Below are 26,638 nucleotides of genomic sequence, written 5' to 3' on the forward strand. Positions count from 1 at the left end.
TGATCTTTTCCAGCTGTACTGATTACAGTGGTACCTCTAGGATGCCTCAGGATTTGGTGCCTCCAAGGTAGTAGTCCAGCTAGGTGTCTGCTGTTCTGGGTGCAGTGTCTCCTCTAGTATATCTCAGGATATGTTGTCTGACACTCTGACTTTAGTTGTTCCTCTGTGGCTCTGGGTTGAGTGGACCTTCCAGTATGTCTCAGGCGGAATCCGGGGTCCACACACCAGCAGATCTGGCAGAGGTCTGGTCCAGGCCTCAAATCCGGGAGAGGGCTGGAAGGGGAGTGCTACTCTGCAGGGGCGCGGGGGGGGGGGTATCTGCTGAAATCTGAGAGAGAGCTCACAGCACCCAGCTATGGGCTTAGGGCAGTATGTGGGTCTTCCTACCTAATGCTGGCTGTGGGATCTGTGGAGCCTCCAGAATGTCTCAGGCGGAACCCGGGGTCCACACAACAACAGACCTGGCAGAGGTCTGGTCCAGGCCTCAGATGAAAAGAAAGCTTTTTAGGTTTTGCTGGCTTTAACTAGACAGTCATATACATTATTAAGCTCAGAAGTGACCTCTGGTCTCATGGTGTTTTTATCCCCTTGGTCTAGCACTCACTGACTTCATCTCTTCTTCCTCTCTCCCACTCTACTTTTCTTCCTCAGCAACAAAACCAAGAAATTCTATAAAAGAAAAGCATCCTGCTTGACTTGGAATAGTCAAGTTTTCTTGCTGTGGTACTGTTAAGAACAAGATATTACCTGTACCACTACAGAAATGAAATGGACCATAACTTGGAATCAAATGAAATTAATGGAGTGATACACACAAAATCTTGACTACATGTTTAAAAGTAACCAGTCATCCCTTGCAAAAAATATGGAACAACTAGGTGGTACTTCCAATAATACAAATGCCAAACACAAATATTGAACCTGTAATATGGAATGTTTAACTACACTGTTCTGTTTCAATTACTGGGTCTTTTAAAAACCTAAAGACAATACTTTTGAATGACTACAATCAAAACAAAAGTGACAGCTTGAAGCAAATCTAAACTATAAAATTTAACCTAATAATGTTCCTATAAATTTCCATCCCCAAATGTTAATAATTCACTAAAAATTTAAGATAAAGTCAATTCACAATGTGAAAACCTAATCTAGATATTTTATACATTTTTTTGCAATGGGAATGATATAGAACATTTCCCAAAATTTAGTGGTAGACTAATAAATGAAGAGGAAATGACTCATTGCAATAACAATAAGATATTATCATGCTTAATCTAAGATCCCCAATTGCTCAAAGACAGTAAATGACACCACTTATGATACATCTCTACAACACTTCCACTCATAACTCTTATGAAGGGAAGAGCACAGCAGAGGCTTAAGAGCCTAAAGTACACAAAATAATTCCTTAAAAGTTCTATTCTCTCTTCCCCTGGAAGAACATACCAACTGGTCATCCAACACCAAATGTTAACCCCTGAAAACATAAATACAAATAACATACAGGCTAAGCATGTTGTATTTATGTATTTAGAAGTGTGTGTGTGTGTGTGTGTGTGTGTGTGTGTGTGTGTGTGTGTGTAAAACAATTAATGAAAACAAAAGCCATGAATTTGAAAGAGGGTTTGGATGTGTCACATTGCTCTGGCTTTTGTTGACTGGGTTCTTTTGAGATCCTTTAGCCATCTGTTCAGTCTTGGTCCATTGATGTTCCTGTTGTAGTAGGTACTGAGAAGTGGTTAACTTCAATGGTCCAGATGTGGCAGGCCTTTGATGAGTATCCCAGATCTGTATGATTGCAGACCAGCAGGTCTTTATGGTAAAAATCCATAGGTCTGTATGGTCAAGATCTGCAGGTCTGATGAGGTTGACAGAAAGCCTGAAGGAAAATGGAAGTCCTGAGGGGATAACAGGCTATTTGGGCAGTTAGGACTCAATTGGAATGACCTTTGCTGAAGTGCACTACAGTGGAGAGGGGGAACTTGTAGAGTCCACTTCCAGTAGAGGGACAGGGTATCAAGTGCAGAGATGGGGTTGACTTCCTACAGTCCAAAGCTCTGACCTAGAATTGTTCCTATCTGAAGGAACTGTGGGGAAGAATCTCGAGGGCGAAGGGAGGGAGTCCGGTGGCAGAGTCTCAGGGCGGTCCGGCATCAGGGCTTCCCGCGCCACCAGTGGAGGATCCCACATTCATGCAGCTGTCGGTGGGCGGGCCGGCGGCTGCATCGGCAAGGTTCCAGGGTTCCAAAAGCTGGGAATCAGGCAGAGAGACCATGGACACGTGGAGTCTGGTTTTCCAAAGCTTTTATTGTTCATGACATGGTGAATAGATGCAAGTGGTATGCGCTTCCCCCCCCCCCAAAAGCCAGGGGAGACCAATCTTATAGAGAAGGGAGAAAGGGGAGGGAATAACTTAATTAGCTACGCCCCTGGCCTTTTGATAATTCATTAATATTTAAATCTCTGGAGGTGGAGACTTGTTAGTCACACCCTCTACCTGTCCTACGTGACTGAAAGTAACAGGTTAAATGGAGTTACCTTGTCCAAGGCCCAACATCCCACCCTCTTTTCTTTCATAAAAGGAGGGGCAACTCTGTGTCATCTGTAGTCTGCAAGGTACAGTTTAATGAGAGATGTGGACCCTGTGGAGTAGTCTGGAATCTGGGAGCATGGGGAGATCAAACCCAGTGCTGTAACAAGGGAGCCTAGGAACAGAGCCAAACATCCTACCGTCCCTAAAAGTGTCCCCGGGGTTTAAAGCTCGTTCAACCAGGCTATGTCCAAACCATCTCTTCATGGCCCAACATCTCACTGTTTTTTTTTGTGAAAATTTTGGATGAGGTGGTCAAAAGAAAACACTATGTAGGCCAGAGGGTATAGCATAACTAAGTCAAGGGTAATGGGAATTGAGGGTAGGGTTTGGAAGGCAGGGAATCATTGAAACAATTAAATACAGGTTGTACAGTTTGAGGGTAATGACATCTGATTAATCTAAATAGACATTATGTTTTCCTCACTAACATGTAACTTTAGCTATGTGACTTTGGCAAAAGAGTTCATTTGTAGCTGGAAGGTCTGGATCTGTCTTCTGTAGTGAGCATCTATGGGTTCTGGCGTGCATCTCTGGAGCCTGGTGTGGGTTTCTGGATCTCAGCATGTTCTGGGGTCTTCAGTCAGATGAGATGGCTGGAAGAAGGCAGCTTGGCAGGTTTCAGGAGGTGGCGCTGTCTCTGGAGTCTGCAGTCAGATGAGGTGGCTGGGAGAAAGCAGCTTGGCATCTCAGGCAGGTTCCAGAGGATGGCTGGACTCTGTTGGATATGTGGGTATACCTGTAGGATAATCACAGCAGGGAAGCAGCATCTCTGGCAGGGAGATGTCTGTAGGCTGGATATGGAGCATTAAATTGCTTGGGAACAAGCACCTTATGGCCTGTCGTTAAGATCCTGGAAAAGCAAAGGTGTTTGAGGAAAGTTTAGTCTTGGAAGGTATCTTTGAGTCTGTTTTTGGATGGCTGAGGGAGAAAAACAATGTTAATTTTGTATCTGGGATTGGCAGCAACAGTTTGTCTGTAAAAGAAATTAGTTGTTAATTAAGACTCAAGAAATGGTGATCAGCACGTTGACTTAACTGTGGAAGGAAATTAGATGGCTTTTAAACCTTGAAGAAATTATAAAGGTTGAAAAAAATAATGTTGGACATATATCACGAATATTAGAGAGAAAAGGCAGCATTAAAATAAAAAAATAACAAAATTTTGGTTGAAAAAACACAAGCATTGTTGTTCTAGGTGTTCCTGTTAGGAAGAAAAGGAAAGGTTTAAAATTTTTGGTTGAAAAACAGGAACGTTTGTTGCAGGTCCTCCTGTTGGGGAGAAGCAGTAATGGCGGGTTTAGAAGCAGTGGGGGGAGGGGCCTAGCTCTGCCATGTGGAGTCTGGGTGCTCTGGCAGAGAGGTTCTGCATTCCCGCTTTTCTTTTTCTTAGCTGGTAAATTTTAAATGTAGAGAAGAGGAAAGGCCAACTTTGAAGAAGAGTTTAAGGCAAGTAAGAAGTATTGGGGAGGGCTAAGAGTCAGAAAGAGTGAGAGTCTGTGTCTATGGGAAAGACACGTGGAAGCTGAATTGGAGTCAGGCAGCTTTGAGAGAAACTGGCAGGCAGCAGTGGGGCAAGGGGTGCAGGCAGGATTTTAGATCGCTGCTTCAGGCAAGCTGGCTGAGCTAAGTAGCTTTAGTCAGCTGCAAATGACTGAGGGTGAGGGGAAGCATAGGCTGGCTAAGGAACACAGGGCTGGGTAGCAAGCAGGGCTCTGCCCTGTTGCTTCAGGCAAGCAGGCTAAGCCAAATAGCTGTAGCCTGTTGCATATGACGGGGGAGTAGGTAAAGAAGCTACCTGGCAGGGCACTAGGGGCTAGAGTTTGGAGCTGGTGATCTTGAGAGAGAGAGAGAGAGAGAGAGAGAGAGAGAGAGAGAGAGAGAGAGAGAGAACGGTCTCAGCCGCAAGAAGGAGTCTTAGAAAGAGGGTTACAGCAGGTGTTGTGGCTTGAAGGACAGCTATTAGCTGTGAAGGAACTCCCTCTGTGGAGCTGGGGGGATGGGAAGAGTGGGGGGCTAAGGAGCCGTCGCCATCTTGTCCTTGAGGGAAAGGACAAAATGGAGAAGAGCTTGAGGGAAAGGAAGTCCAGTCACAGGCCCATATTGGGATCCAGCACAAAAGTGGATTGCAAAACAATTTTCATCAGTAAAAGTTAAAAGATGACTATAGGAGTAGAGAGGCAATCTGTGACTCTAGTAACATTTTTTAAAATATAGTAAAAACTGATGGCAAAAACTAGCAAAACAGCATAATTATATCCACTGATTAAAATGCTAAGATTTCCTGGATTTGATGTGAGAGTCCACAACAATTATGAGAAGTTCATAGGTTTCTGACTGATGTTTTTGGTTCTGGTTTTGAAACCATAAAGGGATGTTAGGGAGCAGCTGAGTCTTGGGAACTATTATAAGGATAGGGAGGACAATAATGGGGTGCAGCCTCAGTATCTCTAGAAGCCCAAAGCACGAAGTGTCCATGGTAAAATTTAGTGATTGACAACACATGAGATAGTGTTCCCCATGGAATCCCAACACAGCCTATTGGTGAGGTGCAGTCATTTGATAGAGAAATTCTACCATTTTGAATTTACCTGTACTATGGGATCTGTGCAGTCATGGAGTATAGATAACCTGAATGAGCATAACAAAATATGTGTCCTGCTGAAAGTAGATCTGGGGAAATGGTGAGGTTTGTAACACAGAAAGTGAGTATCCAATATCTGATGCTGAACTTTTAAACTCTATAAACTTCTGGGGTTTGTTTTGTTTTGTTTTAGATCTGATTGTGACCGTTGTTTACTTTTTCCTTTATAAGGAATCTTTAACTCATTTTGATTTTTAAATGTTTTTAATTATTTATTTCTCAATCATTTTATTTATTTACATTTTAAATGGTATTCCTTCTTGGTTACCCCTCCACAGAAATCCCCATCCCATCCTCCTTTCCCCCTTCTGCTTGCTTCTATGAGGGTTCTTATCTACCATTTTGTCCACCCCTGCCTCACTGCTCAAGAATAACCCTATGTTGGGGCATTGGGCCTCCACAGGACAAAGGGCCTCCCCTCCCATGGATGTCAGATAAGGCCATCCTCTGCTACATATGTCTAGAGTTGTTGGTTTTTTGATCTGGAGGGTGTCCCACGATGATCTCCCGACTGGGGACAGGGTGAGAGCCGGGAGGGCTCGCTACTGTCTCCACGCTGCCTCTGGCTTGAGTCTCCACCGTCTGTAGGTCTTCGGCCCGGCCTGTGGAGGCCAAAGGACACAGAGTGCGAGCAGGAGGGGGTATTGCCTACCCCGCTGCTGCCTCTGCCTGCTCACCATCGTTGTTGCTGACCATCCTCTCCCAGGTGCTGCACCCGTCTCTTCCAGCTGAGCAGGTCCAGGCCCCGGGCTGGGCCAATAAGGAGCCAGCTACCTGGCAAAGAGGCAGCTTGGTGTCCCAGGCAGGTTCCAGGAGAGCAGAGCTCTCCCCAAGTGTTACAGCTCTTGTGACAAAAACTCTTGGACACCAGGATGATTCTTGAGCGTGCTTTACTTCCCCTAAATAGAGCCCTTATATACAGTTTTGGGGGTGGGTTAGGATCTGACGGCAGATAATGTCTATTGGCTTGACCTGAGAGCTTGGAGATACCTCATATGCATGTGGGAGAGCCTGAGGGACCATTCCTTCTGACTGATGGTCATAAACCTCTCTGTGGGAGTGATTGTTGAAGGACAGAAGCTAAGTGAAAAGAACCAGGGCCTGGGAGCAGAGCTGAACTACTGCCGTCCAATAAAGGTTCTGGGGTTTGAAACTCATGCTCAACCAAACACCCAGCTGCTTCTCACAGCCCGCTGCCCTACATAGAGTCATGGCTTCCTCTATGTATACGCTTTAGTAGGTGGTTTAGTCCCTGGAATCTCAGGGAGGTCCAGTTAGTTGATATTGTTCTTCCTGCAATATCTCTTTGGAAGATATTGCAAGCCTCTTTGGATCCTTCAGTCCTTCCACGGTAGACAGCAATAACTGACTTTTAAATACCTTTGGAAAACATGAGACAATATTTTAGAGAGGCTCAAATTTATAATTGGCTTGTGTATTTTAAATGAACAGTTTCTTAAATCTTTTAATTTGGAGACTTAGGGAAAGGCACACAAGATTCCATCCTAGACAACGAATGATAGGAAATACATGTGTTGCCAGTGTAGACTATCTGAAGAAAGGCCAGTGGCAGATTTTGGTGTGGGTACAGTACAGCCTGGGATGTAGTGGAAATCCCAGCATATCTGAGAAACCAATGATCAGGAGATGATCACAAGGAATGGTAGAAACAAGGCATTTACTGGTATGAAAACTTTCTTCACTTAAATCATTATGGTATTCCATCTAATATGTATGTACCTTTTTATTATTAGATATTTCAACATTTACCATTTCAGACTATAGTTGATTAAGGTGAATTGAAGACTTGGAAAGTCAAAAAGGAAAGTAGCCAAAAAGGAAGGAACTTTATACTAAATTTATATTTCATTTACTTTATAATATACTAGGAAAATGAATTTCTCTTGTCAGAGAGGAGTGAAAATGTGTGACTTGGTCAAGTCAACAGTCCGGCATGGGATAACCCTAGAGACAAATAACAAGACCTAAATTACTGAACTTTAGAGGCCTCTTTACAATAACATTTTTTTTCTGAAAAACCAAACGAAAGATCCAGAACTATGTTCAATTATGTGGTAAAATAAATAAACTTAAGCCTAATCAAGCCGGGCAGTGGTGGCGCACGCCTTTAATCCTATCACTTGGGAGGCAGAGGCAGGCAGATTTCTGAGTTTGAGGCCAGCCTGGTCTACAGAGTGAGTTCCAGGACAGCCAGGAAGAAACACAGAGAAACCCTGTCTCAAAAAAAAAAAAAAAAAAAAAAAAAAAAAAAAACCCAAAAAACAAAACAAAACAAAAGTCTAATCAAAGACCTCTTGGATATTACTGACATGTAAGTGTCACTTACTGCACCTCTTCTGATAGCTTTCTGTATTGGTTATTGACATACTTCATAAGTGTTGCAGGAGGGTAGTAGGTACAGCTATTAATTACTTCCCTATCATGTCAACTTGCCTGCTGTTTTATTTACCAGAGAAACTCAACTTCAAGCTAGAGGCTTCTAAGTCATATCCTGCTAAAATCAGTTGAATTCAGAGGCTTCCCTGTAAGATTTATTTGGCAACAGGCACTATACTCGTCACCCCTGAGAGGAAGCCAATGGCTATGACAAACATTAGTATTTCAGGGAAAGTAATTTAAAATATTTTAACATGTGGAAGGATTACTCTCAAAGAGATTGAAAGAAATGATGGCTAACAGCAGAATTCTAGTCAGATTTCAGAAAGTAGTGAGGTTACGGACATGAAAATGTATCAGACTAATTTACTACATCAGCTTAATTCCTTACAGCAGCATTCTAAATTTTATTCTTATACCCACATATAAGTGAAGCCATCAACTTTCATCAAAGAAGCCTCTTTGTACAGGAAATCGAGACCATCATAGAAAACCAAAACTGGACACAATGAAGAGATTGGGGGAAACTCCAGAACCAAAGAATATATTTATGTCATAGCACCAGTGTGTATACCTCAGAGAATATTGCAGAAATGGGGTTACAATGACTAAGAGGCAGCACACCTGAAAGGGTGTTTTGAAATCTCAGAAAATGGATGCAAAACCACAATGATGGCAATATCAATGCAATGTCAATGCAATGGTCATAATTCATGGGTCAAAATATTACAGGCAACTAAAGTTGGCAGGCAGAATATTAGCCTTTCCTACAAGTGATAGTCTAAAGGACTGTCCAATAGAGACTATTCACCTTGGAAACCATATACATAAACACAAAAAGGTGGACTCAAGTGTTTCTATTTTTATAGATAAAATCTTAAACAAATAATCACACTTATATAACAATATTGAAACTGTGGGGAAAAAAAAGGCTTGGGGATCCCAAGGTTCCTCCTGCCATGCTGTGAGTAGTCCGCTGGGAACGCTCTGGGTTTCTCCAGCTGGAAGTTGGGCCCTGCTGTTCATTAACTAAAAGTCTCTCCCTGGCTCCTCACGGTTCCTCATAGCGGCGCAGCCCCAACACACGAGGAAGCCCTTGGGTTTCCAAAACTGGTTTATTCACATCGCGGATCTTGGATGGATCTGGATGCATACCCCCCAAACCCAGGATCGACCTGAGTTAAAAGGGGAGGGGAGAAGGGGGAGGGGCTGGGGACTTCAGGTACCTCATTAGTATGTAAATCTCTCTAGGGCCTGTTAGCTCCCTCCACCTGTGTACATGACTGAAGGGTGGAGGTGGAATAAAGATTAGACCTCATGTTTGGCCCAACATGAAACAATGAGTTTGAGAGTGGGGTGCATGCAATGGGATAAAAGGAGGAAAGGAAGGTCACTGTGTTTTAATTCAATTTTCGATGAAAAATTAAAATAATAATAGTGATAAATAAAACATTTCAAATGTGTGTAAATGGGAGTGTGCAGGAGGGTCCTAGAAATTATTAATGTGGTATTTATAAATTTATTTACTAGGGATTTTTTCTATGATTTCCATATCTCAAATTTGAATCATAGACTCTTTCTAGAAACACAAACCATGAATAAAGAATGCTTATCATTGAGATAAGGGTGTTAGTTTATGAAGAGAGTTACTTCATCAAATATACTGTATACCTATGTGGGTTTCTGAGAATATGTGATGCATGTGCAAATGTGTATCATCTGTTTGTGTGTGTGTGTGTGTGTGTGTGTGTGCGCGCGCACGCGCGCGCACGCGCACGCGCACACATGTAAGATACATAGCGCACTGGCAATATAGTTAGATCTTTGAGCTTATTTATATTAGAGGACAGAGTCAAGTTTTGGTCTTTTTCCAATCTCTTTTTGACACCGGATCTCTTTTGGTCACCACAGAACAATATATTCATTGCAATCTGCAAATTCCATCTCCAGGTAGAAAATTCTAGTTTATACATGATTGTGGTACAATACCTAGTTTTGTTTGTTTTGTTAATGTAAGTTTTGATGACCCGAATTCATGTCACAAAGACTGTGTCTCAATTGCATTAGACACTGACCTTTCATTTCAGACCATTTCCAATATTCTTTAAATTGTGATTCAACTCTAATTTTATCATGTATGAGGATTAATATTGATTGTCAATAGAATTTTATTTAGAACCATTTATGACAAAGGATTCTGGGCAAAACTCTCAGGGAATATTTAATGTAATTAGTTTCTGTCTATGCTTAAGTAAACGATGTGGGCAAAGTAACACTGTAACTGGGCTGTACTGTTCCTTAGGCAAGCTTCCTGAATGTATAAAAGAGGAAACTCCCTGAATGTGAACATTCATTGTCCTCTGCTTCTCAATTAGGTGAACGACTTCAATAGCGCCAATCTCCTGACATCAGAACTGCTGTATGATGATACCCTGAGTCCTCAAATAATGACCTGTTTTTCCTAATGAAATAATTATCTAGAGTACCTATTCACAAAAATAGGAACATAAATTCTTTTTAAAAATATTATTGCTCTAATGCCTAGGAGCAAGTCTGATTTTATTGTACTACTACAAAGTTGATTCTGAGCAATGGGGACTGTTTTATGGTGAGAATGTAGAAGAATTTGGTCAGACAAACCTCCCATGTTTATTTCTTGAGCAGTACTTGGAATGTCATTTTGATTGTAGTTTGGAAAAGAAATAATAATTGATTCTAGTGGATCTGTCACATGAATACAGGTGCCTGAGCAACAGAGGTAGAGGAGAATACTGAAAATGCCATTTTCCAAAGACTATGGAGAATCATGAATCAGGCACATTGGAGTCTAAGCAATAACATACTTTAATAAAATTTATTATAATAGATAAATACATATAATACACAACAGAAAAATAGTATAGTGAGTGAAACTATTTGGAACAAATAGTTCCTTTGTGGAACATTATATGTTGAACTCTTTTCATTGTCTCATCCTAAATAGAACATAAAATGTGTTCGTTAGACAAATAATCTCAGATGATAGATTCACCCCACTTCAGGTAAGACTACTTTTTCAGTGCATTTTCTGAACTCTACACAAAAAATTACTTGAGTTAACACTATATCTTCTTTTGAATGGTGTTACCTGTTAAATCTGGTATGTTTAACTTAGCATCTTTATTATTCTTCACCCATGTGTTGTAATGGATCCTATGCAGCTTAATATTTACAGCAAATCCCAAGCATCTGGCAAGATTATTTCTCAAAGTAAATTCAACAATAATTAGTGTTTTTACACAAGGATAGCAAAGCTTGTTGGCACATGCTTCAGTCTTGTAGTACATTTAATGGATTTTAAAATCAAATAATTCTTTAAGTGATTTAAAAAAACAATTTCACATCCAAGATATCCACAAGACTTGTGTACCACAGGAAAAAAGTAAGAAATATAGCAGGTAATATTCTGAAAGTCTTACAGAGGCTAAATACAGAGTCCCTCTGTCATATACACATGTAAGTAAGTATGTATGTATGTGTGTATGTATGTATGTATGTATGTATCTATCTATCTATCTATCTCTCTATCTATCTACCTATCTATCTATGTGAATGTCTGTGTGTGTCTGTGTGTGCATAACTGTGCGTGCTTCTATATGTTTACATATGTATATATACATATATTCATATATAATTTAATTAAAGTGTTATTTAAAAACAAGTTTTCCCATACTCTAATATCATGATATGCCCCAATGCTGCTCTGATATTTACAAATTTATGAAATCAGGGAATTTTATCATCCTTCCATTCATCTGATGACCAATTAATATTTCCCTTACAAGTAGGACATTCTTCCTGGGAAAGCGCAGAGGAAATCTTTAATTCTTCAGTAATAGCATTTGAGGTTTTCCCACTGTGGTCACCTATGGCCTTTTCATAACAGGTTACTTACCAGCAGTATTTAGTGACATCATTATGCCATCAGATATCTTTTGAATATCATTACAAATTGTACTGTCATCATCTCCCAAAACGTCTACATTGTTGTCAATCATGATCTGCATAAGAGACATCTGTAACACCAAAAGGCAAAAACAAGATCCTCTGTCATTTCAAATAGTTTACAAAATGGAAATCAATAAAAAATTAAAATCTAAAATGAAGAAAATAGCAGTTACTACAAGCAGATATGAACCCGTGAAATGAAGTCTGTGTCTAAAATGGAGACACTTTTGCAACTTAGATAACATATTTAAATTTCATACCTATTGCAAAGAATGGAGGAACTAGTAAAGCATAGTAACATTTCAGAACTGATATGCTGCCAGAATACCTGTGAGTGAATCAAATTAACGTCTCAAAGGCTTCTCAAATCAGTGATTTTTTGAGGGGTGTGGGGAGAAGGTATAGTTTCATTGTGATAGTCTAATTGCAGGCATCACAATATATGATGCCATCTTAGTGAGACCTTTTGGGTGGTCTGAGTGGCTTGCCTTTCCTGGAAGAAGTATGTCATTGGTTAGATTTAAAGTTACAGAGGCCAGATGCCATTGGCTGTGTCCTCTCTGTGCTTCATGTTTGCTACCTAAGATGAGAGCCACCAGGTCTCTGATTCCTGTTTGGTTGCCCTTCCTTCCTGCAGCCATGCTTCTCTCTCATGACTTTGAAGGAATATAATCTCTCTTCATCTCCAAGTTTCAAATAAATATTTACTTCTATAAGTTGCCTTACTCCTGGTGTTTCATTAAAGAAATAGAAAAATGAATAAGAAGTTGGTGAGAAGAGGGATCTTTGTTGAGAAAATGCCTACATCAGATTGTCCTAGCATGTAGGGAAGTCTATGGGACATTGTCGTGATTAACAATGGAAACTGTAGGGCCCAGATCTCCAGCATGGTGCCTCCCTTGAGCCATTAATCAGACAAAGAAAGATATGAGGTGCAGAACAGGAAGCACAACTCTTACACAGTTTCTGCTTCAGTTCTTGCCTCCAGGTTCCTATCCTGCTTCAGTTTCAACCCTCACATTTCTCTGTAGTTAACAGACAACTAGAAATAAATCATGAAGTGTCATATGTGCTCCATAAGTTGCTTTTCATCAGCGTTTTATCATAGCAATAGTAGCAAATTAAGCCACTTTCTAAAGTGAACAAGCTGTTCCCTGGGCTTTCCTACTTCATTATGAGTAACATCACCATGGCTTCCTTCCTGTGGACCTTATTCCTGGAAACTACTAGTTAAAATATACCCTTGCTTTCTTTTCTTTCTGTTGTCTTTTTTTGTTGTCCATCTTTTTTTCTTGTCAAAATGTTTATTCTTCATTTATGCTCTGTGAATTTCTTCTTATGCAAACTAGTAACATTCATTTTCCTGTCCTTCCATATCTGCATTCTCCCCTGACAACTTTCCCCCAAAATTTGAAAAAAATAAAAATTATATCAAGTTTTGAATTAAAGTCAAACTGAGAGGGGAAGGTTGTGAGGAGCAGACTTAGTAGAGGGTACTGCAATCAGGATATAAAGTAAACAAAATGTTAAAAATATTAAAGCATATGGGTTTATACTTAAATTAAGAGCTACAGAAAACCTGAGGTAAATAGACCTGAACTAATGTCAACATACACAATTCTTTTTTGTATAAGTAGGATTTGGTGCTTAAACAATAGAAAGTATATAAAATATACAACTTTTTATCAATATTATATCACATATTGTGTGTTTGTATATATATATATATGTACATGATTTTATATATATAACATGATTGTATGCAATTTGCTTTTCTATGACCAGAAGTGCAGTTGGGGTAATAAACTCATAACAATGAAGCACCACTATCATGTGTTCCCAGTACATCTACAATAGAAAACCAATAAACAAACAAAACCCTAGATAATCTGGAGTTTTTCTACTTCCTGTAGTCTTTTGGACAGCATGTTGTTGTTAAACATCAGTATCTAAAATCAATATCTGAAAAGACAGAAAGAAAACAGTAAAGAACAAAAGAACCAAAAGAAATTATTCACTTTCTTCAAGCTACATCAACTATCTCCCTTTCCAATTCTTCCTGAAACAGATCAATGCATCTCCCACTCTGGAAGAATGCAATCCTAGGGTGTCCTTTAACATTAGTGAGCTTTCTGAGGTAGTCCCAATTCCTGGATCACAATGAGGACTTTGTTCCCCAAAGGAAAAATCAGAACATTGTAACTTTTCTGAGCAGTCCCTCCCAAATAATGAGTTCCTGCAAGTCTGATCCCACAGCACACGAGGAGCTAAGTGGAGAGATAAGAGGTCAGTGTCTAGGTGAATCCTGGAAGAGGTTTTAAATTTTAATATTTCACAGATAAGATGGTTGAACAAGAGGACATATGGTTGTGGTATCTTCAGTAGAATACTATACAAAGAAAAAGGGGAATTTTACTGTTGATTGTCTAACAAGTAATGTTACTTACAAAAGTCTAAATACAAAGAAAAATTGGCATAAATGTTTTGTAGATGAGCTAATTGTACAATCAGAATTCAAAAGAAGTAAGAATATACAGTTAATGTATTGCCTAGAATATTTTCTGCAAAACATTTCTCCCTATAGAATTATGGAAATTTTTAAAAATTATTTATGAATATCCATGTGCTACATGCTACCCACAGAACCCAGAGGAATGTGTCAGGTTCCCTGGAAATAGAATGAATGAAGATAGTTACAGTCCATGTGTGTTCAGTGTATGGAAACAGTGTTGTTAAACAGTGAACCATCTTTCCTGCCACCATGAGGACACATTTAATATCTAATGTAGTATGAATACACATAACACACTTGTGACACACTGGAACATTAGGAGTATAAAACACACTAGTGACCCTACACAATGCAGGTATAAAAGCTTCTGCTATAGGTAAAGCAGAGCTCCTGGGTAGAAATGACAGCTCAAAGTTACTTTTATCTAAGAAATCATTCCATGCAGTATCACGGTCCAGGAAAATGATTCAAAAAGTCAAAGATATACCTGACCCAGACCTCTCTAGGTAGTTACAGTTAAGAAAGACAAACTCAGTAATAGCTTCATGTTCTAATCAATGACATGTAATTAACAGGTACAATATTCAGAATACTATGGTAATAACATTAGCATGTAAATAATCCACAAATGTAATACACACTTATTTAATATATCTCATATAGGAACTGAAACCAATACTCTAGGCTGACCTGCACACAACTGTGTAGCATAGACTGTCTTGCAAACCATGGCAGTTATAATGTAGAAGACGCCCATATGGTGGTATTACACTCGTGCTTGAGAAATGCACCTGTTTATAAAGTGACTATACATGTCTGAGAAAAGGGAACCTCTCAGAATAGGACATCACTCCTTTTTATAGTCCTGTAAATACAAGCCTATATACCTTCAAATTGCATTGCTTCTATCTTTGTGCAGTTCCTCAAGATGTTACTCTATCATTACCTTTGTATGGCAGAATTGTTTCCAAGCACAGAATCTTCATCTGGGATACTAATCCAGTTTTCATATGAATCTGAAGAAGACCAGTTTCCTTGTATATTTCTAGTGAAATCCTTTTTTAATGACAAAAAACAAGAATAGTAATGGTCAATGTATAGTGTAGAAAGTATCTGAGAAACTTTTTTGTATAAAAATACCATTTTAGACCAATGATTCTCAACTTGTGTTTCAAAATCCATATGGAGGTCACAAGTCATATATCCAGCATATTAGATATACCATACATTATGCATTATAATTCATAATAGTAGCAAAATTTCAATTATGAAATAACAGCAAAATTATGTTATGGTTAGGAATGACCACAACATACATGATGATTTATATTAGTGTCCCAAGATTAGGAAGGCTGAGAACAAATTGTTAAGACCCTACATTCTTAAGAGATTCCCAACCTGTCACCAACCAGAATTTTAGCTCAAAAGTGGAACATACAGTCAGGAGTTTATGTGTTATTATGTAAGACTAGAATCAAAGAAGCAGAGTTCTGGCTCCAGTATCAATTAAGTAAACTTACTGTCTATTCATATTGCCTTTCCTGGCTTCCAGTCCACACTACTACCTGCAATCAGAGATCGGCACTCTACTTCACAGCCTGAAGCTCTGCCTGTCTCAAAGGAGGCCAGCTCCTATGTGGGACATTCAGATAGGAGCCTATCATAACTGCTCTCTGAGAGGCTCCACCCAGCAGCTGACTAAAACAGATAAAGAGACCAACAGCCAAACATTGGATGGAGCTCAAGGACTCTTATGGAAGTGTTGGGGAAAGGATTCCTGGTCCTGAAGGAGATAGGGACTCCACAGGAACACCAACAGAGACAACTAACCTGGACTATTGGCAGCTATCAAAAAGAATACCAAAGCTCCATCATGACCTATGGCATGTACATAGTAAGTATGCAGCTCAGTCTCCATGTGGGTTTCCCAACATGTGGACTGGGGGCTATCCTTAAAGCTGTTGACTGTCTGTGGAAACCCTTCACAAACTGTCCTCAGTAGAAGAAAATGTGCTAACCCTGAAGAGAGTGGATGTGCCAGGGGGTGAAGATAACACAGGGGACACTAACATGCTCAGAAGAGAAGGGAAGAGACTCTGTGAAGGGTGATGAGGGAGGGGTCAGCATTCAAGATGTAAAATGAATAAATTAATGTGTAATAATAATAAACAATAATGCTAAAAAACTCAAGAAAACAATCAAGGAATAAAACCAAGTGCTCCTCCTGAAAGTAATCAACTATCAAAACCAACAGGGCCAGAAAACACCTCATTCTGAGTGTATAAATTGTTGAATAGGTACTTTCAGTTCACAGAGAGTAAATTTGTAATGTACGTGTAAAACTCTGCTTACAGGCTCACCTGGAATAGTGGTCAATGTTCTTAAGTGACTACCCTGTTTTACCTGTGAGGTCTTACAGTTTCATATCTGTTCCTTAAAAAGTGTTAATATATCAACTATTTAAACTAATAAAATTAATTGTAAGCAGTGGCTTGTTTGAAGAACAGAAAAGTGTCTTTGTTCATGAAATACCCCAATTAATTTTCATGGACTAAGGATATCAATTCAGAAAAATGGATGATTCCCAGATGTTCCTGTACCTTTAAACTGCTCTCAGTACACATGGTCACCTTCAGTTACTCATCTTCACTTCCTCCCCATGATGAAGCCCCAGGATTCTGGCAATAAGAGCCAGAAACACTTGGCAAGCTCAAGGGCCAGGGAGGGATAATTCAGTACCTTTACCTAATGTTATTAAGCATGCCTACTTTCAGACCTTTATCTTTTCTTGATGTCAGGGGGCATTGCTCCACAGCCTATTGAGAGGAAAACTCAGATCATGGCCCAAATAAAAATAAAACAATTATATTTGCTCCAGAGTTACGGCTGCTCACTGCTACTAAGTTAAGTGTTACAGATTATTTAGGAGTAGGTTAGGCTAATTTTTGATTATTTGAAATGGGGTTAGAATGGCAATATCTAGCAAAAAAAAGTGCTGCTACATTTTTTGGTAATGAAAGAAAACATTCATGTATCTACTGGACAGACAGTAACATCCAAGTCACTTACAACCTATTGCAAGTTTTTGGTAGAGTGTCTATTTTGTACAGTTTTTGTTATTTGTGAGAAATATTTTTATGGTAAGAAGTGCTTCCTGACAGGAGTCTAATATAGCTGTCGCCTGAGAGGCTTTGCCAGAGCTTGATAAATACAGAAATGGATGCTCACAGCCAACCATCGGACTGAGCAGAGTCCCCAGTGGAGAAGTTAGAGAAAGGACTGAAGAAGCCGAAGGGGTTTGCAACCCTATAGGAAGAACAACAAAATGAGCCAACCAGAGCCCCAAGAGCTCCTGGGACTGAACCACCAAACAAAGAGTACACATGGAGCAACTCATGGCTCCAGGTGCATATGTAGAAGAGGATGGCTTTGTTGGACATCAAAGGGAGGAGAGGCTCCTGTTTCTGTGAAGGCTTCATGCCCCAGTGTATGAGAATGCCAGTCAGGGGATGTGGTAGTGGGTATGTGGGTGACACCCTCATAGAAGCAAGGGGAGAAGGGTGGGATAGAGTATTTTCAAAGGTGATAACATTTGAAATGTAAATGAAGAAAATAGTGGATTAAAAAAAAAGAAGAAGGCTAGAGTCTGACCCAAGAGACTAATGTTATTTTTACTTTAGTCTGAAAAAGATGATCTTCAATTCCAGACATATAACTTTTCTGTTTCTCTTGCAATACAATAGCTTAAATGCAGTTCTTAGGTCCTTTTCCGCTTTGATCATGAAACTAAGGGAAATCATATTCTAATGGGAGAAAAGATGTGTGCGCACACACACATGTGCATATAGTGTCTGGGCATACCAGCTTATGTTGACTATCTATCTAGAACAAATATAATGTTCTTCCTATAATCAAGCTTCATATAACAATATAGAGATCTCAGGCTAGACTTGGGCCATATTGTTTTGTTTGTGGTTTGTTTTCTACAGTGCCCCTTCCTCAAGCAAGAAAATGACAACCTGCATTGGTATTTTGTGCCAAATTGAGATGGGAACTGAGCTGGTACATGAAGAAAGGTGGAGGACTCACTTTGCTGCTGGCTTGTAGGTGAGTACCTTAAGGCAGGCTTTAAGATGAATTGCCCCTGTGCATCCAAGTATATGTCATTCACAAGCAGCCCAGGCAAGCTGGGAAAAGCAGGAAACACCTTTGAGTTCCTTCTATTGAAGTTAGTTTGAAGGTTGGTCAGTATAATATCATGTGGACACTCCTGGCCTATAAGAAGAAAATAAGAGTATGAATTAAATCTAGTAATAATGAGTGTGGGCAAAACTTCCAATGGGATTTAGCATGCACTGCTGTGTTTTGTGTCTCATTCTTCTTCTGGACAATGTAGACTGTATACCCTAAGCATTAGGAGACTTACACGGATATTATGATAAAGGAAGGATGTATAAGCTGAAAACTCTAAAATCGAGGAGATAATTTTCAGTTGATCACTTTACTTCTATCTCCCAGAAGAGTTTGTTTGGCAGATTTTGCTGTGTTCTACTCTGACAGTATTAAAACCTGCCCATTATAGTATTGATATCAATAAGATTTTTATATCATGAGAAATTTAGTTTACTTGTCTAGCTTTATATTAATCAATTTAAAATTGTATTAAAATTATTAATTATGAATATAATAAATGAAAAACTGTTTAGTTATTTTGCTTTAGTGTGTACTTATATTTAAGACTAAATAATGAAAACATTGAGACTTCAGGCTTAGATTACTGACCTCAGCTGGTCATTCCTTAGATTTTCCTGTTACTTACCTCGGAGTAATCTTGGAGCTTCCCATTGGCCAGGACAAAACCACAGTTGGTATTCTTCAATGTACTAGGAGCCAAAAATAACCAACAGTCACAAATAATCTGACAGTAGAATCTTGAAGAATCTAGTGGTTTCCTTTCTTACACTTTTGAGCTCTATAGCAGGGAGATTATTAGGACCAGCATTCTGTGGCCAGAACTAATGGCATGTGTTCTGACCACAGGTTTGAGTCATCAGGACTAATTTCAGAGGAAACCCTTGGGTACATGCCTTTTCTCTCTGAGGAAACATTGGCCTATTGTACAGTAGAATAATTGTGTTCTGCCAACAACAGTAAGAAAGAAAATATTATAAAATTACTTGCATAGGTCTCTCCAGTCTGTCAGTGAAATATTGAAGGTTGATTTGGTTTGAGCACACAATCTAGTACCCACAGAGTCATATACTCCCAGTTGATTATGATGACTTGATAAAGAACATTTGAAAGCTATGGTTGCTTCAGCAACATGAGAAAAATAGACAAAACAGAGAAGCTTTGAAGGCGCCTAGGAGTACACAAAACTTTTGGTTTTCATTCAGAGATAGCCAGTCTGTGGAAAGGATGAAGGTGTGTCTAATTTGGAAAATAGACCAGATACTGGAAAGAAGTTCCACAACATAATTATTGCACACCAAGTAATTGATCCATTCAAAACAGTCATATAAATAGTACATTCTGTTGAAGTAGTTAGAAGCTGCTGACCTCTGTGGTTGAATTAGGGATAGGCTGAAAGAAGCTGAGGAGGATGGCCCTGTAGGACGACCAGCAATCTCACTCAATCTGGATCCCTGGGATCTCTCAAACACTGGACCCCTGAAATGCAGCATAGACCAGTGAATATGAGGCTCCCAACACATGTACAGCAGAGGACTGCCGGGTCTGTGTTCAATTAGTGATGATACACTTAACCCTCAAGAGACTGGAGGCCATAGTGTGTTTTGAGGTCAGGTTGGGTGGCAGATGAGGTGTGGGAACATCCTCATGGAGACAGGGGTATGTCAGGAAGAGGTATAGAATGTTGAATAGACTGAGGGTGAATGGGGGCTGGGTGGTCAATGAAATATGGAGTATAAAAAACTAAATAATAAATGAAAAGAAAGAAATGGTTAGCAACCTCCAGGAGTGACTAAAATGATAATATGCTCTAACTGGTGTTATCATTAATTGTACTTTCCTGTTGATTCATGATCAAACAATCAAGATATTGTCCCATAGAGTTCTTAAGTATTACACAAGGGGATAAAAGTCCACTCTAGCAGACACTCTTACCTATACCCAACAAAACACACAAGGAGAGGAAATAGTGTGTCAGAGAAAGAGTGATAGAGACAGAAAAACAAAATGACACTCAGAGAGTCATCAGACAAACTTACAAGAAGTGATTGAGAGCAACATACATTCAATAAACACACACACATACACACAGAGAGACAGAGACAGAGAGACAGAGTCAGAGAGAGATAGAAGGAGAGGAAAAGGGAGAGGGAGTTGGAGAAAGTGGGAAATAGACAGAGATACACATGGACATTTAAAAACAGAAAGACCAAATATACAGTCATGTATGCAGAGAGAAATAACATAGACAAAATCAATTATTACAGATTTAAAAACCACAACACCACACTAGAACATGCACACTTATACCTTATACCTCCACACACAGAGAAATGAAATCAAGAAGGAATGGGAGAGGAGAGGATTTATATACTATAAAGGAAGTGCAATAATATTTTAATGAAGAGAAAGAAGAAAAAAGAAAGAAAGAAAAGAAGGAAGAAGGGGAGAAAAGAAAGAAAAATGAAAGAAAAATCTTCTTGTCTCTAAGATTGGCATCTTTAAATTATTGTGCGTGCATATGACCAATAAATCTCACTTTGTTAGGATGCATCTTTAGTGTCTAGTGATAGTAAAAGTGTAGCTCAATATCCTTGGGCTATGAGTTCAATTTTCATGGAAACATAGACAAGAAATTCAAGAAAAAGTCCCTATAAAGATTATTATTATATCTTAGATGCCATCAGTTCCAAAGGGAAAAGATTGTAAGATATGATTGGTAAATTTATCATGATTAAGTTTCATATGCAGTATTTATTTGAATACACACATGAATATATATGGATCTCAAAAACAAAATTTAATTTTAAATCAAAATAACTTAAAAATAACTTACAGGCACTCTAATCATTGGTAGTAACTTCTTCATTATATCATTCACCATATCGATGGTTGTTGCTGATACACATAAAGGCTATGAAAAGTACAGAAAAGAGTGGTATAAAATACCTTTGAACCTCATGATTACAAAATCAGTGTCTAATCATTACTATACTCTACAGTCTGTAATTGCAACTCTAATACAGAATTAACAACTTGTTTTCTTCCCTTGAGTTAAATCTGGAAGACTGTCAGTCTACCATATTTATCACAAAATTAACTATGTGGGTACTTGAAACACAAGCATAACTGTGTTTGTAACAGGTTGTGTATAATAAAGGATTACTAAGTAGCCATGGGTACAAGAGCACTGTATTCTGATTATTCTTGAATTATGGCAGTGGAAAGCAGGGAGGGTGGTTAACACAGAGCAAAATGCTTTGCTTTCTCTCCATCCAGACTTTATGTTACACCCTTTCATTCATACACAGCATGAGCTCAGTTCTAGGAAAATCAGGATAAATAGCAGCTGCACTTAAAAAAGACAAAAACAAAAACAAAAGAAAATCAAAAACCAAAAAATAAAACAAAAGACAAATGTGTACTCTCTCCACATCAGGGTTTGGATGTAGTTAGCTGATATACAGATATTCTGAGCTCAAATTAGTAATGGTGATAGAACTAGGAACCCAAAATAAATATTTTAGAATTACTCCATCACTTAATCTTGCCAAGAACAAGCAAGGTGTTTGTATTATTAGCTCTCTACCACCTCTCACATTTAAAATTGTTCCAGAGACCTAGAAAGACAGTAAGAAGAAAATAGCATGAAATAAAATGATATGAATCTGAGAAGATACCACTGATACACTGGAATTCTAATACATTACCAAAGTGTATGACAGTGAGTAGATAGGTATATCTTTATGAAGTTAGTTTTTACAGTATCAGCTATCTGCAATAAGCAGCATGTCTCAGAAACAATCTCTTAAGTAAAAAACATAACACAGTGTCCCCCCATGTATAAACAACCTTGACCCAAGGCCAAAGGAAACCACTTCATAAGCCATCTCTTTCACAGAATTTTTATTTATTGTCTTCTAACTGCTGGGCATAACCTATTGCCCTGAAAATAATTGTGTGTGTAAATAATTGTGTGTGTGTGTGTGTGTGTGTATGTGTGTGTGTGTGTGTGCCTGCATGTGTGTGTGTTTTGCTGAATATTCCTCCAAGACCCTGTCATAATATGCAATTTACTTGAACTTTATGATCAAGGACATCTCACACTAACTGATTTTGCATCTTGCTATCTATAGGCTAACGATTATGAAATAACATCTTAGAATGTGTGAGAACAGCTCTGTTCTTGTCCTTGTAGTGTAAATAGGAAGGAACCAATGTGTGCATCTGCTCAGAATGTAGACATAGTCATCTAAAGGTGAAACTATAGCTTATGACTCAGAAAGCATATATTTTAGGAGAATACGTTCGAATCCCACATACATGAGCACACATATTCACGCATGAAGACGCACACATACACACACACACAGAGACTGAGCATAATAAATTAAATTAAAGCTTCTGATATTTTGTTGAATATCTGAAAACATCTGTATAATTATAAAACAACAAAGTATTATTATAGAAAACCACACATAGGTTAGAGAAATAATTCACATAGGATTTTAACTCACGTTATTGTAAAATATTGTTTTCAGAGCATTTCAAACATATTAAGATGTAACTAATGTTTGCAAAGGTGTGTGCATTTCTTCCTGATGGTGATGTTATTTATAAAACGGAAACATTTCAGAGGCAAACTCTTTTTCAACAAAATTTTTCTAAAAATAATGTTTTTTAAAGCATGAAAATAAAAAAACTGGGAGGTTTTTTTACATGTTAAAAAATTTCTTGACTCACAGTTATGTAAGTAATTCTCAGAAAAATCAACCTTAGGAAAGATCACATGCTCCTACTATGAGGTAAAAAATTAGAAATTGTTTAATGATACAAAAAATATGTTTAATGTATAAAAAAGAAACTATCCACTCAGAAATAAAAATCCTGTAAATATGGAAATTATATATTAATAAACTTAATGTGAAACAGTAAGGTTTTGCTATCACTAAGGTATGAATTTTAAAACAAATTACTTATAGCCATCAGGGCATGTAGAAAAATGCTGTCCTCCAGCCATGGCATAGGCATTGACCCATGAAGACAGTGTAGTTAATTGTTATGTCTACAATATTAGATCAAAAACACAATATTTTACATATTTGTATTTGAAGTCAAGAGTAGGAGAAGACATGGGCAACTTAGGGAGAAGTTTGGAGATATCTTGGGATTCATGCAGGTGAATAGGAAGTGGATTTCTATACTTATATGAAATTATCTAATAAAGATGATTCTAAAATCATCTGCACCTATGTTTTAAAATATAAATAGAGTCTGAGAAACCTACATTCACTCCTAAGAATAATTTAAAAGAGTAATATTGTGAGGACAAGAAATCCATAAGTAAGAATAGCAAAAACATTTTCCTAATTCATCCAAAGGAAAAAAATACAGGATTGTCTTAAGTGTAATGAAATATATGAATAATTCAAAGAACTCTTAAACCTCAAACTGTAAACAAAATATCAAAGAAAACCACCAAAACTTACAAATATATGAAGGATCATTACTAAATACTCACTAGGGGACCTGTAGAAAGAAAAGTGATGGAGAATATTTATTTAAATTAGAAGAATGTTTTTATGTCCTGAAACATCTCTTCAAGGACAAAAAAGAAATAAACATGGCATCACATGAAAAAAGGCTGATAAGTGTCTATTACCAATCTTCTGAAATACAGAAAAAGTTTTCAATAACTATGGCAGGATAAAATAAGAAAATACTAGAGTCGTGGGTGAAAATCAGTAAAAATGTTTCCTTTAAGGAATTGGATCTAAGTCACAAAGGTGTTGAAAGACACAAGGGAGATTGCTCATGTACAATGAGCATTTGCCACAGCTGAAATCTAGCAGCAGAGGCAAGAGAACACTTCCCTACAGGACTATGTGCTCTTCTCTTCTGTCTCCTGAGACACATCTAGTTCAGCTAAGCTAGTGAGTGTTCTCCTAATTTATGTCACTGGTTAGAAGTTACTTTTATACTATAGTTTTCTCTTTTTGTACTGTTTGTATAACCTAGAAAGATGCCCAAAAGATGCCCTACCATGCCACAGGGGTCAGTGTTCCACTGTCCCATGAGAAAGGAAAAGATCTAGAAATTGTGCTTCATTGCCACAGTGGAAATCACACAACTATTAAGAAGGAAGACATCCTGATGTTTGCATTCAAATGGATGGAACTAGAAAATATAATCCTGAGTGAGGTAACTCAGACCCAAAACGACATGCATGGTATGTTCTCACAAATAAGTGGATATTAGCCAGAGAAAGGAAGAAAGAATGAGAGAGAGACACAGAGACACAGAGACAATGATAAATAGAAAGATAGAAAGAATGTACCAAATATCCAAGATACAGTCCACAGAACTAAAAACTGTCAGCAAGCAGAAGGGCCCAAGTGAGAATTCCTCAGTCCTCACTTGGAAAATAAATCAATCACAGGTGCAGAAGGAGAGAGGGACCTGGGAAAGAAAGTGCACGAGGGTTGGGGAGCGTATTAGGGAGAGAAAAGACCTGATCTGGTACTGGGCAAGGGAAAAGGACTGATGCCCTGAGGGCCAACAGAAAGAATAGAAACAGTCAGCCTAAGGAGGTAGGAAGTACTGGGGATCCTCCAAAATGCACCAGAGACCTAGAAGGTGAGAGACTCTCAGGACTCTAAGGGAGGGACCTTAGATGAAATGCCCAACAGTAGGGAGAGAGAACTTAGAGAGCCTTCCTCCAGCAGGAAGACAGGGCATCAAGAGAGGGAAGGGGTTGTCATCACACAGTCAAACTCTGACCCATATTTGTTCCTGTCTGAAAGAACTGCAGGGATAGAAACGGAAAGAAGCCTGAGGAAAAGAAGGCCCAGCAACAGGCCCAAAGTAGGATCTAGCTCAAGGGAGGTTCCAAGGCCTGACACAATTACTGATGCCAACGAACACTCACAAAAATGTGTGTAGCATGACCACACTGCAGATGACCCAACAAGCAGCTGACAAGAGCCAGATGCAGATATTTACACCCAACCAATAGACAGAAGCTGCTGACCACTCTGGTTGAATTAGGGAAAGGCTGGAAGAAGCTGAGGAGGAGGGGACCCCTGTGGGAGGACCAGAAATCTCAATTAATCTGAACCCCCAAGATCTCACAATGGACCACCAACCATGAAGCACACTGCTATGTATATCATGTATATGTACACCATGATATGTATACCATGAAGCATAGCTGATATGAGGTCCACAACACATATACAGCAGAGGAATGCTGGGAATGTGTTCAGTCAGAGAAATTGTACCTAACCCTCAAGAGATTGGAGACCCCATTGAATTTAGAGATATGGCTGGGTGTGAGTTTGAGTGGTAGAGACATCTTCATGGAGATAGGGGAGGGGGAGGAGGTATGGGATGTGAAACAGTTAGAGGGTGGATGAGCAGAAATAAAATCTAGAGTTGAAAATATAAATAAAAGACAAAAAAGAAAAAAGTATGAAGATCAAATTGTGTGGTGATCATTACACACATCTTGGTAAGTTTAGTGTAATTTCAAAAGTGACATGTTCGAATATTAACTCTAGGTTCATTTTATATCCACCAGCATTTACAAAGTCAGAGAGATGGTGATTCTCTGAGCTACAGTCTATTCTGCTTTACAGTAGGAATGGTCTTCAGTGCTCTCTGCATGCTGCATAATAGGTAAATTTCTGATCTGCACTAAAGCCAATATTGAAAAATGAAACAATACTATAAGTATTAAAAAACTAGGCAATTATTTAAAAGCTATGTGTGTAATGCAATGATAAAACTACTGTGCACTATGTGTGAGGTCACAAGACATATTCTAAGCTCTGTACCCACAAATGACCACACACATAAACACACACAAACACAAAAGCACACACACAACAATAGTAAATCAATAAAATATTTCTAAATAAAAGTTAAGGAAAAGGCATCCCTACGACTAGAACTTTCAAATAAATAGGAAGAGCCATGGTTATGTCCTGGGCCTTCCAAAGCAGGTGTCAGGATGCATAGTAAGAGACATCCTGAAAGAGCAGAGGACAGAGGAATAGAGATAAAAGTTAGGATCCATGTGGATGTGGGGAGGAAATTAATTCTTGATAATATTTTGCTTTCCTTAAGATAGTTTAATTATTTTATATAATTATTTTTGATTAAACAGAAATATTTTAAAGTAAATGACACTTGAACAACATGTAAGTTAATATATAAGAAATAAAAACTCAGAGGATAAAACAGCTTAATTCTAATAATAATACTTGGCTTGGAAATGTATGCTGTTGTAACCACCTGACTTAATTTTCAGTCATTTA

At 38.6% G+C, this 26,638-nt stretch overlaps 1 protein-coding gene across 1 annotated transcript in view; it reads right to left on the bottom strand.

Annotated features, from left to right (window-relative positions):
• LOC143436484 (uncharacterized) overlaps positions 1 to 26,638 on the bottom strand; it is a 43,052-nt gene that overhangs the window by 10,711 nt on the left and 5,703 nt on the right. Inside the window, exons 5-6 of the mRNA XM_076920862.1 lie at positions 18,949 to 19,012; positions 11,565 to 11,685 (exon numbers count right to left, since the gene is read on the bottom strand). Of these exons, the coding sequence (XP_076776977.1) occupies positions 11,565 to 11,685; positions 18,949 to 19,012 (185 nt within the window). The remainder of the gene's footprint in view (positions 1 to 11,564; positions 11,686 to 18,948; positions 19,013 to 26,638) is intronic.

Source organism: Arvicanthis niloticus, chromosome 22 (genome assembly GCF_011762505.2).
Source record: "Arvicanthis niloticus isolate mArvNil1 chromosome 22, mArvNil1.pat.X, whole genome shotgun sequence".
In the NCBI taxonomy this organism is placed as follows: Eukaryota; Metazoa; Chordata; class Mammalia; order Rodentia; family Muridae; genus Arvicanthis; species Arvicanthis niloticus.